General features: G+C 39.4%; 1 protein-coding gene across 8 annotated transcripts in view; it reads left to right on the plus strand.

Annotated features, from left to right (window-relative positions):
* Positions 1-15,829, plus strand: part of HECW1 (HECT, C2 and WW domain containing E3 ubiquitin protein ligase 1) — a 329,622-nt gene that overhangs the window by 288,080 nt on the left and 25,713 nt on the right. For all 8 annotated transcript variants that reach the window (XM_087915428.1, XM_087915430.1, XM_087915425.1 and 5 more), the window contains 3 exons: positions 1,605-1,725; positions 2,712-2,825; positions 4,178-4,330. In XM_087915428.1, coding sequence (XP_087771554.1) covers positions 1,605-1,725; positions 2,712-2,825; positions 4,178-4,330 — 388 coding nt within the window. The remainder of the gene's footprint in view (positions 1-1,604; positions 1,726-2,711; positions 2,826-4,177; positions 4,331-15,829) is intronic.

Raw genomic sequence — 15,829 nt, forward strand, 5'->3', positions numbered from 1 at the left:
ACAAGGTTATCAAGACTATCCAGGCCACTAGACATCTGTCCACTAATCGCATTTATAATACCACTTAGAAGAACTTCTGCAAGTGGTGTGACAGGATGAAGATAGACCCCATCTCTGCAATGGTGGCAAACATACTGGATTTTCTCCAGGAGGGATTGGACAAGGGACTGTTCCCGAATACTCTACGTAGGCAGTTGGCAGCTCTAACTTCAGTCCTCTCCTGCTGGGATCTACAGTCTCTCGCACATCACCCGAAAGCACATCGTTTCCTCCAAGGGGCTACTAATTTAAGACCTCCAGTGGTCCATAGATACCCCACCTGGGATCTAAACAAGATTCTCAAAGCGCTCACCAAAGTACCATTTGAACCCCTGAGAACTACCAGCCTCCACCTTCTCACCTACTAGGTAGTCTTCCTGGTGGCTATAACTGCCACAAGGAGAATATCAGAGCTGGCCACTCTGTCAGTGAGGGAGGACCTATGTGTCTTCCACTCTGATAGGGGGGTTCACTGTTTAGACCTGGCTTTCATCCCAAAATCAATTCCTCATTCCATCATGCACAGGAGTTGATTCTCCCCAACTTCTGCCCAAGGCCGGTTCATGCCTTAGAGAGACAATAGCATTCCTTAGACATGTGAAGGGCCTCTGCATTTATATTAACAGAACTGTTTGCCACAGAAAGACAGAGGCCCTCTTTGTCTCATTCCAGCCATCCACGCTGGGGAGGAAAGTCACAACTTCGACGGTGGGCAGGTGGTTTTGGGCTATGATTACAAAGTCATATGAACTGCAGACCTTACCGGTGCCCAGAAGAATCACGGCACACTCCACCAGGAGTGCGGCCATATCAGCAGCTTGGGTGACACAAGCCTGTATAAAAGAAATTTGTAGGGTGGTGAAGTGGTTGTCACCATCACCCTTCATCAGACATTACCGACTGGATACCTTTGCCTCGGCAGAGGCTGACTTTGGCAGGCATGTCCAACAGAGAATTCATATAGTGATGGAGACTCCAAATCAGACAGAGACCCTCCCGTAGGACACACCAGTTTGGGTATGTCCTTGGCCTGGATGCTTGGAACAGCTCACTGGAGAAGGGGCGTTGGTTCTTACCTGATACACCCATTCTCTGGGAGCTGTGATGAGCATCCAGTCTGGTTCTGGTCTTGGTCAAGAACTAAGAGAGCAACGGTGAAGGAAGAACAATAGTGTGACCTACTTTGACTTCGCCAAAACTGGGGACAAGTGTCAAGGAGGCGAGTCCTCAGAACTTTGCTCAGCCTATCGAACAGCAAGATGGAGGCGTTACTCTGGCCTAGATGCTCGTCACAGCTCCCATAGAATGGGCGTATCAGGTAAGAACCAATGCCCCTTTTCACAAAAGCTTATCTACATCCTTATCTACAACCTGTTGATTACATGAAACCTTCTAAACAGCTGAATGATACCCATATGCTATAAATGTGAAATAAAAGGGTTTGCCTTTTAAATATAAAGATTATGCTAGGAGATCATTAATGTATCAGATCCATTATTAGCAACTATTAGTTCAAGCCAGTGGCTGCAAATTATAAGTTCTTTTTTTATGTTTGTACTCATCAGGCTTGCAGCGGGCCAGTGCAAGAGCACCTTCTCCTTACAGGAGAGACTTTGAAGCCAAGCTTCGCAACTTTTATCGAAAGCTAGAAGCAAAAGGATATGGGCAGGGCCCGGGTAAAATTAAGTGAGTATTTCTATAAAGGAATCCAGTTGGAGATAATTTCAGTTCTGTAAATCAGAAAAATACAAAGGAAGGTTAGCAAAATGTAAATACGATCTAAATGAAAATAGTGATCATTGTGAAGCCAGCATATAGTAAAACAAAAAAATCTGTTCTTTATGTAACTTGTGGTTGTATTTTTTGTGGAGAGCTAAGCAATATGTAATTTGAAAAAAATACAGATAAAAGCAGAGGCATTCTTTGAGAACAAAGAATAGGTAGACAGGGTGTGAGCCCCTTCTTTGGTTGGGCTTACCAGGGAGATGAAACCCTCCAAATCTTATCTCTCCTGGCCAGGCACAAATTTTCCAAGGAGTTTCAGGTTGACTCCATGTCATTCCTTTCCTAATCCAAGACTAAATAAGCTACAGACCAGCTCCTCACCACCAAACCAGCCATTTGTCTAGTAGGCTAAGCAATGCATTGCTAGTCCAGAACACCATTTTCTGAGTGAACAAGAGCTAAATAAACATTTCTTGAGAATTATGATCAGTTCTTTTGAATTTAGCCAATACCCAATCACAAAAAACAGCTTTAATGTTAGGCAATCATGAGAAATAAAACTTCAGAAGATATAATAAAGGTTTATACATATTACAATACTTGAGTAAATAAAATTATTGACACTAAAATGTAAATAAATGTTCAGCTTATTAATATAGTAATAATGTTCCAAAGCTAAGTTATCATCACTAAAAATCTCTTTTGTGATTATTTAACAGCATAGTTCTAACAAGGTTTTATAATTTTGTAATTATAATTCTGTGCTGATAGACTGTTTAACTTGATTTTATTTACAAAGAACCGATGGATCAAATTGTATGCCAAAACTGTTTCAACAATATTGAAGCAACTTATTGCAGAAGAAACTTTACACTTAATTAATTACTGTAATAACAATAATTGAATAATCCAATTTACATAATTACTTCTCATTCATCCCATTCTAGATTAATAATAAGGCGTGACCACTTGCTGGAAGGCACTTTTAATCAGGTGATGGCTTACTCACGGAAGGAGCTCCAAAGAAATAAACTCTATGTTACATTTGTTGGGGAAGAAGGGTAAGAAGTCACAAAATGTGGCTAAAAAGCCTGCTTTCTGTTATTTTATATGGAATGAACTTCCAATGGAAGTTATACTAAATAACTGGCAAGGAATTAAATCCAATTAGTGCATTTTTAGCATAATAATATCATTGCATTATGGTAGAAAAGGTCAGGATGGATTAATCAAAAGAGATACCTTAATCTCATCACATAAAACAAATATAAAATTCTTACAATAACAACTATCTTCCTTAATTATTTCAAATGAAGGACAGTAAATACGGATATAAATAATTGGTATGAGTCCAGCCCATATAAGTAGCATCTTACAGAACCTGCCAGTAATTGCATAGTCAGTAAGAATTTACAAGTGAATTAACGACCCCTTGGTATGATTTATTCAAAGATTTATAATTGAATTAACAACTCGTTGAACTCCTTGACTGTTTAAGAGGTAAATTTTATATTTTTGCTAAGGAATTTGTTCTAATATTTAAATGATTCTGCTTATTATTAAATGAAGGATCTTTATTAATTTGAATCAGGCTAAAATTATGCTAATAATGAAAGAATAACAGTTGGTAGGAATTTATATAATTATATATGATGTATGTATACAATTATAATATATATTACATTTGGGCAAATCATTCTAGGAAATAATTATTTGTCAGTTGTCTCAGAGGAAGGGCCTTGAAAGCACAAAGCACAAAATAGTTCACATTCTTGACATTTGTTGACAGACCAGTGGTATTATAAGTGACATGTCATTTTTTTCAGATAAATGAAAATACCATTTAATATAAGGATGTAAAATAATCAAGAATAAATAATTATGTAGAGATAAAAAGCAATAAATTATGGAAGAATTCAAAATAACATCTCCAAGTAAACATAACAAATGTTGAGTGGTATTTGTTTTCTGTATGTTTATAATAATTTTTCATTATTGATAACGTAACTATTTTTGCTGCTACCTACATTTCAGAGTTTTTTTTTATAATGCAGTGACTATTAAGAAAAAGATTTTGGAGGAGAGGGGTATCTCTTTGCTGACCCTCCCCACCCTTCCAGTAGGTCGAGGTAAAAAAATAGAGTTCAAAATAGTGATTTGGAAAATGTGAGTATATGAAATAAAACTTCATTTTAATCTGCATTTTAAACAACTTTATATTTACTTTGGATTTCAAAGCAATTTGGAAAGGTACCTTTACAGCATCAATCCTCAATCAAAATTAAAATCCATTCACAAAACCTCTATAAAATGTCTATCTGCTTAACATGGATAAAGTGGCAGCACCAACTATTTGTCATGAAACATGTCTGATTAATAAAAGGGTGCATTTTATGTGTTTTTTTCCCCCCAGCTTGGATTACAGTGGCCCATCCCGGGAATTCTTCTTCCTTCTTTCTCAGGAGCTTTTCAATCCTTATTATGGCCTGTTTGAGTATTCAGCCAATGATACTTACACTGTACAGATCAGCCCTATGTCAGCATTTGTAGAAAATCACCTGGAATGGTAAGCTTTTTAGTTAAGTACACATGTCATAGCAATTCTCATTTTTTTAAAAAATCAAATAAACTATGCATTTTTTATTCTTAAGTGTAATATTTTATAAATTACAATGTCATCTTCCTTCATATGAGATTCTGTCACAATGTTAGACCTACAATAAGACAGCTAAAACAGAATGCTAGAGTCTCAAGTCTTAACAAAACCTTGGGGAGATAATTAATTAATCAAACTTAATTATTAATATAAGAGCCAGATTTAATCATGATAGAATTATTTTAATGAAAGAAATACAATAAAGTACAATCTAGTAGCATATTTGACAGACAGAAAAGCTACAGTGATAGATCTGGTTGAAGGCTTCAGAAGAAGTGGAAAGACAAGAAAATAAGGAACAGTGCACCACAATTACATTGTTTATATTTTTATATTTTATTATATTATAATAACTGATTTTTCATCCTCCAGGAAACTTCTTCTTAGATACGCTAGACCAGTGGTTCCCAAACTTTTTAAGTCCACTACCCCCTTGGTGCTACAAACTCATCCTCGGTGCCCCCCACCCAGGGGTGGGATTCAAATTTATGTGGGCATGGCCTAATTTGGGGTGTGTGGCTTGCTGGTCATGTGACTGGGTGGATGTGGCTTGCTGGTCATGTGACTGGGTGAGCGTGGCCAAGTGATTGGCAAACCAAATACAGGTGGTCCTCACTTAATGGCCAGTTGTTTAGCAAGTGTTCTAATTTATGACTGGCTTTCCCAGAGCTACTTGACCTGTTTTTGAAGTTTTGACAGCTTTAGATCAGGGGTCTAAATCCCACCCCTGCCTGTGTGTGAGAGAGAGAGGGAGAGAGAGAGGCTGGATCAAATCTCTCTCTCTCTCCCACCAACGCCAGAAAGCCACTGTCAGTCAAAATTCATATTAGTGATCTCTGGGATTTAAAATTATGAGTTTGGTGGTCCCGGAGGTCCAAAGGTTTGGCAACCCCTGATCTAAAGGGGTGAGCCTGACAGAGGGAAAGGGAGAGAGAAAAGAAAGAGAGAGAGAAAGAGAGAAGGAAAAGAAAGAGAAAAGGGAAAGAAAGAAAAAGGGACAAAGAAAGGGGGATGGAAGGAAAGGACAGAAAGAAAAAGAAATAAAGAAGGAGGGAGGGAGGAGAAAGATAATGAGATATCTATTCTAGTCCAATCACCTGCTACAGCAGGGTTAGAAGGGTATGTGTGTGTATGTGTGTTTTCTCCTTGTAATTTACCAGTACATTTTGGTTTTGCCTTCTTCAGAATTGGCACTGTAATACATTGGGGGAAAGTCATTTTTAGGGTGGAGATCTGGTCCAATGGATCCTGTTTAAATCGTCAACAAAATGTGAGAGCTTCCTTATAGTCTTGACCATGTTTTGTCCACAAAACCTTTAATAGAAGCCAAAGAGGTTTCAATGCTGAAAAGGGCCTCAGTCTAAACTAAGCCTCATTCAATCTGATGCATCAGGTGTCTCTTTCTCTCTCTCTCTCCCTCCCTCCCTCCTTCCCTCCCTCCCAGACTGGCTTTGCTCTATTTTCCCAATGTTCCTGTGGGGCCAGTGCTTTGAACATGGATGGATGGAGAGAGAGAGAGAGAGGGAGGGAGGCAGGCAGGCAGGCAGATAGAAAGATATATTGGTAGATAGGTAGGTAGGTAGGTAGGTGGCAGGCAGGCAGGAAGACAGACAGACCTTTTGGATGGATGGATAGGTAGATAGGTAGGTAGATAGATAGGTAGATAGTTAAATAGATAGATCTATATTGGTAGGTAGGTAGGTAGACAGAAAGGCAGACAGTTAGGTAGGTAGGCAGAAAGGCAGGCAGGCAAACAGACAGACCTTTTGGATGGATGGATGGATGGACAGACAGAATGCGACAGCGGCGGCACTTTGGGAAAGCGGTGGCGGCGGTTTTTCCCAATGTGCCGCCGCATTCGAGGTGCTGGTTCCGGTGCGGTACAACAGTCAATGGGGTGAGCCTGCAGGACTGAAGTCTGAAACGTTCCCCTGCTGCCTCTTAGCGCCCCTCTGCTGGCCCCCTTGGGGATGCTAAGAGGTGGCAGAGGAGCGGCATGCCGAACGCAGCCGCAGCGGCACATAACGTGCTACCGCTTCCGCATTGGAGGCGCTGGCTCCGGAGCGTTACTATAGTCAATGGGTGAACCTGCAGGGCTGGCACCTTGAATGCCTCCCTGCCACCTCTTAGCATCCCCAAGGGGGCCAGCAGAGGGGCACTAAGAGACGGCGGGGGCATCACGTCGAACGCGGCTGTGACGGCACGTAACGTGCTGCCACTTCTGCATTAGAGGCGCTGGCTGAGCGGAGGTGCTAGTCAATGGATGAACATGCAGGGCCGACTCCTCGAATGCCCCCTGCTGCCTCTTAGCACCCCCCCTAAGGCATCCCACCACCCGCAGGGGGCGGTACCACCCACTTTGGGAACTACTACACTACACACTCAAATTCTCAAGAAAGAGAATTTGTTCCTTTGGACTTAGAGAGTATTTGGGGGAATTAAAGACAAAAGTGTTTAGTAAAATTATAAAGGTTTTTTTTTTCCTGTTTAACTTTTTTCTAGCTATTTTTAATATTATTGATATCGTACACAGTTATATATAAAATAGTGTTAAAAGTTTTTTTTTAAGTGTCGAGCCACTTTATCCCCCTTTCACTTTTCAAACTGCTTTTCCGGCCGCTTATCTCCAGCTTCCCCCACTGTTACTCACAGTGAAACAGGGAGAATCAGACCGATCTCTCTCGTGGCTTTGTAGTCCTTCTGCCCTTTTCCGCCAGACCTTTCAGGCAGTCACTTTTGCTTCATCAGTTCAGTGGCAGACTGACTTTGGAGCCGCCATTAGCTGGCAGCTGGCTCAATCGCGCTGGTCTCAGAGGCTCTTCCTTCGTTGCTGGGGAGTTGCCTACTCCCAAACAGCAACCCGGGGTCCTCTATTCAGACACGAAGCTTCTACGGTTTCGTGTATCCACTGGGGATCCCTCCAAACGCGAGAAAAGGTGTTCGAAAGCCCCAGCTGGGCTTCTCCACCTCTGGACGTCCCTGTCCTGCCACTTCCGGTCTCCTCCGGAAAGTGTGGATTGGAGCGTTGCCGAGGAGAGAAAAAGGCGGTGGGAACTCAAGAAGCTCAGGAGTGGATTGCCATCTCGGATCTGCGCGTGAGAAGGCTAGAAGATTAGGAGAGGATTTTAGCTGCGAAGGAGGACAGAGCGAGAGGTAGAGAGCCAGAAAAAGACGTACTGACTTTTATATGCAAGATCCTTTCCTTTTAGCATTACTGCCTACAAAACTGATTTTTAAAGTGATCGATCTGAGGCAGATACCCAAAGTGACTGTGGATTGACAATTGCTGGCAGGAGGAAGAAGAAGAAGGAAGAGACAGACGGAAGCCTGGCCAAGACTGATGGCTGATTGCTGACAGCAATTAGTCAGCACTTCCTCCCCCTGCTTCCTTGGTGCGCCCAGGAGGAGAGACGCTAAGACTAAAACGCCAACCCCAACTCAGATTTGTTTTTCTATGGAACTAATTCTACAGATACGTGCTTTGTGATTCCCTAAAATTGAGAAGACCCTTTCTTCCTGCATTCTTTCTCTCTCTCCCTTTCTCTTTGTTCTTTCCTTTTTTTCTATAATAGTTAAGTATAAAGGCAAACTGCTTGTTACAGTTATTAAGATTTACAGATTAGACTCTCTTGGATATATAAAAATTTTAAGGACTGTTAATAGGGTTGTCTCCAGATAAAATGGAATCTTAAATATTAATATACACTATAGGACAAAAGTATATATAGTATATATAGAGTGAGATATTCTAGAGTTGGTTGTATGCTTTAAACAAGTATGATTTATTAGGGGTAAAATACAATTAACTCCGGTATTTGAATTTAATATAGAGAATAATACATAATACATCGAATGGTGATTTGGGATAACATTCTTAACATAGTCCAATTGCAAAAACAAATTTTATCAGAGATGACTTCCACAACAACCACGGCCCTGAAAACAGGAAGGAAGAACAACCAGACCTTGATGACAACTCGGGCAACTGCCTCCCCAACAACGCAGAAAACTATAGAAGAGACTTTGGTAGGAGAAAAACAACCGACTGTTACTAATGCCAACCTACAAGCGTCATTATTATCCCTGCAAGAATTTATGCAAGAATCAATGTCTAGAATGCAGGAGATTATGATTAGGAATCATAATGAGACCAGAGCAGATATTAGCGAACTGAAAGAAGAAATGAGTAAATTAAAAGAGGAGATGAGAGTAGATATACAGAGAGTTGAAGATAGGGTCGGGACAATGCAATTGGCAATGGAAAGAACTGAATTAAAAATAAAAGAAATAGAGAAGAGGACAGAACAAGCGGAGAGAAACCTGGAAAGGACTGAGGAAGATTTTAAAAATGTAAATAGAGAAATGGAAGATTCCTTGGTCCAACTTGAGATGGACAGAGCAGCTGCATACTTAAGGTTCCAAAACGTGGAGGAATCCAAAAATGAAGAATTAGAACATTTAATGGCAGGTTTGTTGGCTGAACTACTTGGAAAAGAGAAGGATGACTTACTCAAGGAATTTGATGAAATATATAGGGTGAACACCAGTTATGTAAGGCGTCACAATTGCCCAAGGGAGATCCATATCCGCTTTTCAAGAAGATGCATGAGAGACCTAATACATAGAAAGGCCAGAGATGAGAGAATATTATATAAGGGCAAAGAGATCATAATTCTCAAGCAGATTCCAAGAAAAGTGAGGGCCATAAGGCAAGAATATAAATTTTTAGCCAATTACTTAAATAAAAATGAAATCTCATTTAAATGGCTAATCCCAGAAGGGATGCTAATATCGTGGAAGGGAAGAAAAATTAAAATAGATTCAATAGAACAAGCACAAAACTTCCTAGAACAGCTAACAACCACGGAGGATCAACTCACTAGGAGAAAATCCAAAGGAATATGCAGGAAGATTGTAACCGCCACAGGAACAAAGAAGAAAGACTTGTCCAAATTCAAGGGAAAGACAACTTACAACGAAAGAGAAGAAACAACTCCATATCAATCACAAGAAGAGAGCCGTAGAGTTACGAGACAAAAAGCGAGGCAGACTTAAGTAAATGGACGAAGGAAGGAAAATTCTTTCCATTAATATAAACGGCCTAAATTCAAGAGCTAAAAGGAAAAGGATTCTAACCAAACTAATAAAACAAAATGTTGATATAATTTGCATACAAGAAACACACATTAGGAAAAGTGAGGAGAAATTCCTAGATTGTCCGAAACTGGGAAAATTATTTACAGCACCAGCTGATAAACACAAAAAGAAAGGTATTGCAATCTATGTGAGAGATGACTTAAAAGCGGAGTTAATCTGGGCGGACCCTGAAGGAAGAACTCTGGTGGTACAAATTTCGATTAATGGCATTACTCTCTTACTGGTAGTAATCTATGCCCCAAATGATGATCAAGGTAAATTTTTAAACATCTCCATCAAAAATAACAGAATTTGAAAATGGTAATATTATTTTGATTGGCGATTTTAACTCTATTGCTGACTATCGGAAGGATCATAGTAATAGGAGTAAGAACAAAAAGGAAATAGAGAATTCTCTAAGCCATGTAAGGATATGTTGAATGAAATGAATCTGGTAGATATCTGAGAAAATTAAATCCCCAAAAGAACAGTTTACTTATTATTCTAACCCTCATAAAATTTGGACAAGAATAGATATGGCTTGGATAAACTGTGAATTAATTAATGAAATCAAAGATAGTGAAATCTTACCAAATGATTGGGCTGACCACAACCCAATTCAAATAACCTGGAGGGGTAGAAGAAAACCAAAGAAAAGATGGACTTTTTAACACTCATTTAATAAAAGAAGAAGAATATACTAACAAACTGAAAGAAGAACTGAATTTCTTCTTAAAGGAAAATAATAATGATCTAACTGAAACAAAATATATGGGACACATTAAAGGCATTTATAAGAGGAATAACAATCTCTTACAATGCTATGAGAAATAAAAGAAAGTATGCCCAACAAAGTAACTTACAACAAGAAATTAAGGATTTAGAAACCCAATTACAAAAGAACCCAAAAACCAAAGAATACAGAACCAGTTATTAACAACTAAACATAAACTAAATTTACTGGAACAAGAAAAATTGGAGATTAGTCTGAAAATGACTAAACAAATCTACTTTGAGCATGCAAACAAGCCAGGAGATGGTTAGCCCACAAACTTAAGAAAACGAAAGAAAAAGATTGATACACCAATTAATGGATGAGGGGGCAATATGCAAGAGGAGATAGAGAAGAAAAAGAGATCACTTCTAATTACTTTGGGAAATTATACAAAAAAGAAGAAGTCTCTGAGGATAAAATAATGAAATACCTGGAGGAAGCGAATGACAAAGCAATTGGAGAGGAAGAGATAGAATTATTAAACCAAAATATAACATGGTCCGAACTGAAGTCAGCAATAGAGAAGCAAAGTAACAATAAAGCACCAGGACCAGACGGGATACCGGTAGAACTTTACAAAATTATCATAGAACAAATTGGACCACTGATGCTGGATGTATTTAATGAGGTGCTGTTAGCAGCCAAGATGCCGGACTCGTGGAGGGGAGCCTTAATTTCGCTGATCCCAAGGAGGACCTTGATCATAGACTTATTAATAATTATAGACCAATTTCGCTCCTGAATGCAGATTATAAATTATTCTCTTCTATAATAGCCAATAGATTAAAACAGGTTTTAAATACTTATATCCATGAAGATCAAAACGGATTTCTCCCATTTCGACAAATTAAGAATAATTTAAGAACAGTGATAGACATTTCAGAATACTATGAAGCCCACCCGAAAAACAATTTGCATTTATGTTCTTGGATGCTGAAAAAGCATTCGACAACTTAAATTGGCATTTCTTAATTCAAAAATATACAATATGAATCTTGGCACCAGATTTGAAAATGTCATCACTACAATTTACCACACTCAACAGGCAAACATTCTAATAAATGGGGAACAAACTGGCCCGATAAAAATAGAAAAAGGGGTAAGACAGGGTTGCCCTCTCCCCTCTGCTTTTCATATTCGCTCTAGAATCTCTTCTGACGTACATTAGGCAAAATTTGAGAATTAGAGGTTTGAGGATCAAATCAGAAGAATATAAAGTACAGGCTTTCGCAGATGATTTGGTTTTTTTCTGGAGGAGCCCATAGAAAAAGGACACAACTTATTAGAAGAACTAGAACGATTTGGAGAAGTTGCGGGATTTAAAATAAACAGGGGAAAACAAAATTAATGACTAAAAAATTTAACAGGAGACCAGAATAAAGAGCTAGAGACAACAATGGGAATACAAGTGACAAAAAAATTAAATACTTAGGAATTTGGCTAACTCCACAAAGCAAATCGTTAAAAGAAAACAATTATGATAAACTTCTCCAACAAACTAAGAAAGACTTAGATTTTTGGAGCAATTTACAACTTTCCTTATTGGGCAGGATTGCTTTGATTAAGATGAATATTCTGCCAAAATTTCTATATTTATTCCAGACAATACCAATTAAACTAAATAAAACTTTTTTTTACGGAACTAAACAAGATAACATTGAATTTCATTTGGCAGGGGAAAAAGCTAGGATTAACGTAAAAGCCCTACAAGATTTGAAAAGCAGAGGAGGGTTAGCCTTGCCAAACTGGGAAATATATCATACGGCAGCCACCCTCCTATGGATAAAGGATTGGGTGAACCTAACCAACAAAAGAACACTAGTATTAGAAGGCCACGATATGCAGAAAGGATGGCATGCCTTTCTGTGGGAATCTGGGAAACCCAGGCAATCATATTTCCATAGGCATCTTATCAGGGACTCTTTATTAACTAATTGGAAAAAGTACATAAAAAGCTTTATTTAAAAATACCGATTTGGATATCCCCAATGGAAGCGATAGTACACCCTAATAATTTGGATATATCCAAAATGATTAAGTACAAAAATTTATTAGACCCACAAGGAAAATTGAAAACACGACAAGAACTGCAAGAGCGAGGATTTATAATTGATCAGTGGGTGTACCTACAAATTCATAGTAAATACAAACAAGACATTAAGGAATTGAATCTACAATAAATTACAGACCCTAGACAAAATTCTACTAGGACCAAGTAAAAAAATATATCTAAATTTTACAAATATTTATTAGAAACAGAACTAGAACAAGAAATTGTCAAGGGAAATATGATTGCGTGGAGCAGAAATGTGGGTCGGAGCATTACCCTAGCAGAATGGGAAAAGATCTGGAACAGGAACATTAAGATCACAAAATCAGCAGCTTATAAAGAAAACTTATATAAAATGTTTTATAGATGGCACCTGCCCCTTCGAGATTGGCGAAGATGCACCCCAACACGAGCCCCAAGTGTTGGAAATGTCAACACATAGAAGGTACCTTCTTTCACATGTGGTGGTCATGCAAGGAAACCCAGAAGTATTGGCAAAAAAATTAGGCACTGGCTAGAGGAAATAACCATGGAACAAATTGAGTACAAACCAGAGTCCTTCCTTCTAGGAATTTTTGATAAACAAATATCCAAAAAGTCAAAGTATATTACAATCCACATCTTAACCGCTGCCAGACTGGCATTTGCCCAGTGCTGGAAACTACCCTCTATCCCCACTGATCTTATGGTTATTCAGAAAATCTTACAATGCGCCGAAATGGACAAACTAACACAAGCATTAAAAATAAAGAATCTTCAACCTATTATAGCAATTGGAATCCTTTGTACATTTGGCTTAATCAAAGATAGATCACCTCTAAGAAAATTAAGGCCGAGGCCTCCGAGGCAGAGATAAAGAAAAGCACTGCCGATGATAGTCTGGAAGAAGAAAAGACCTTACAGACAGTCACAAAAATATGGTTTTATTATAAATGTTTTCTCTACTTCTGTTATCCCCACTTTCCCCCACCCCCACCCTTCCCTTCCCTTTCCCTCTTTCCTCTCTCAAGCTTTCCTCTCTTTCCCTCTTGGCCCATGCCAAGACTTGTTTGTCTTTCTGTTGTATATACTTTGTAGCTGTGTTGTCGTTGATTTTTTAAAAAGTAAAACTAATAAAGTTTATTAAAAAAGAAAAGTTTTTTTTTAGTTAAGAGACTTTATCTGCTATACTAAACGTACAGACCCTATGTCAGCACAGAACTAGATTGATGAAATCCCGTAGAGGTTTGTGCCAAAGTATTACTAAACTAAATAGACAAATGTGTTTATAAGAATTAAAGAAAATTTTTCATTCATAAGCATAATTAGAATATTCTAATCATCATATTTAAAAAGATTCACCATAATTTCTCTAGTCATTTAGGTCCTAGAATTTTCTATTGAATTAAAGTTCAAATTGAACTTCCATTTTCTCTCATAATATCTGGGTAAGTTGTTGCCCTGCAAAGCACCAGAAGACCCTGGAGTTATAAATTGAGAGAATTAAAACATTCAAAAGAAGGCAGTGTCAAAACACTTTCATATTATTGCCACAAAAAGTTCTAGCTTCGGGCTGATAAATTATGTGGCATTTAAGTCATGTATCCCTTGTGGAAGAAATAGCTAAAAAATACCTAATGCTGAAATCATTAGCATTGTAAGTAGAAATTCTTACAACCAAGCAAAACATTATTGCTGAGTGGTAATTGCCTGTGTTTCCAATTAAAGTAGGATTAAGTATCATAGAGAAGTATCTCTTGCTCTGATGCCTTAAAAATCCATTATCAGAAGACAGCCCTGGGCTATATGACCAAATTATCCAGCTACTATTTAGATTTCCATGCCCAGAAACACAGGTTGAATAAATACTGCATTCATTTCCTGCAAACTGCTTGAGTGTTGATATTGAGGCATCAATTGGGAAGGGAATTTCTAAAGGAAGGTTTCAAAATAGAAACTCTGACTTCTCTAAATTCTTAACTAGATAGTTGGAAACACTTAGTGTAATGGTTAAGGTACATGCCTAGAAACAAGGAGATTGTGGGTTCTAGTTTTGCCTTAGGCATGAAAAATAGCTAAGTGACTTTAGCCCAGTCACTCTCTTTCTCAGCTCAACTCAGGGGTGGGATTCTACCAGTTCTGACCAGTTCTATAGAACCGGTAGTTATGATTCTGCACAGTTTGGAGAACTGGTAAATTGAACCCCTGGCTGGCCCCGCCCCTCCTGCCCACTGACCCCACCCAATTACTCCTCATCTCGCCCGCCATTACTAACCTGCCTTGCCTGCCATTGCTGCCTGCCTTTTGCCGAGGCCCAGATCTCCCTGGGTGAGTGAGCCTGCAAGCAAGCCTGGTTGACTCCCCAGCTGGCCTAGGCTGCTGCGCTGTCCCTCCCACCATCCCTGGGCTTGCCTGGCTTGTTTCGCTGCCAGTGCATTCTCCTTTACCCCCTGGCCAGAAAGCAACATGGCTGAGCTGGCTGGGAGAACAAATTCCCCAATATTTCTTTGCCTAGCTGATTTGCAACTCCTTCGCGTTTCTTGCCATTTTGTGCAGGGAAAGAAAAGTTTGCGTGGGGCTAAAAAAAAGTTAAATCAATCAATTCCAATTTCGAGCAAAAGAAAAAGATTGTGATTGATTTAACTTTTTTTTTAGCCCCACACAAACTTTTTTTTCCCTGCACATGATGGCAAGAAACACGAAGGAGCTGCAAATCAAAGAAATCCTTAGGAGAAGCAAGGGCATCTGGGCGATGGTGGGTGGGGAAAGCTCCATGGTGCCATGCTGCAATGGTGAAATGGGTAACAGAATGGCCGGCATGAGGTAAGGAGGAGGCTGCCTGCTGTTCTTCTCTAATCCCTGTTCTTCCTGCTCCACTCATGCTGGCTGCTCCGTTTCCCATCTCTACATTGCAGCGCAGCACCCAGGAATCCACCTTGGTAGCATGGTGGATAGTTTGCCTGACCAAACTAACCTCGCGTAGTCTCTGCTACATACATTGGGTTCAGCAATAGCTTCAGGGCTGTTCAATCAGTGGTGAACAAAACAGCTCGATCATGTTTTGAAACAACCCCAAGGGTAGGATGGAGTTTCTAAAGTGCACATGCTCACCAACCGTATTCTCCAGCTTCTCAGCAAGCTGCAGGACCTCTCCAGGCTCAGCAGAGCCAATTTGGCTAATGTCTTTTTAGCTATGCCGACGCAAAAGGGCTGGCGTATGTGCTTTCTAGGAGTCTTCTCTTTTAAGGGGCGCTAGCTTTGGAATTTACAGGATTGCAGGTTGATCTGCTCCCTACCACCTCCTCCCTACCCCCTTGTCCTTTGGCTTTATAGGTAAATGGTCCTCCCTGGGATTTGCATCTGGTTCACTGCCTACAAGTCTGTTATTTTTGGAGGGTCCTTTTTGGACAGGGTGAGCTGTGGTTTTTGCATTGATGTTCGGATGAATGGGTGTTTAACTTCATTAATG

Source organism: Pseudonaja textilis, chromosome Z, assembly GCF_049901715.1.
Source record: "Pseudonaja textilis isolate UNSWEBS1 chromosome Z, rPseTex1.2, whole genome shotgun sequence".
NCBI lineage: Eukaryota > Metazoa > Chordata > Lepidosauria > Squamata > Elapidae > Pseudonaja > Pseudonaja textilis.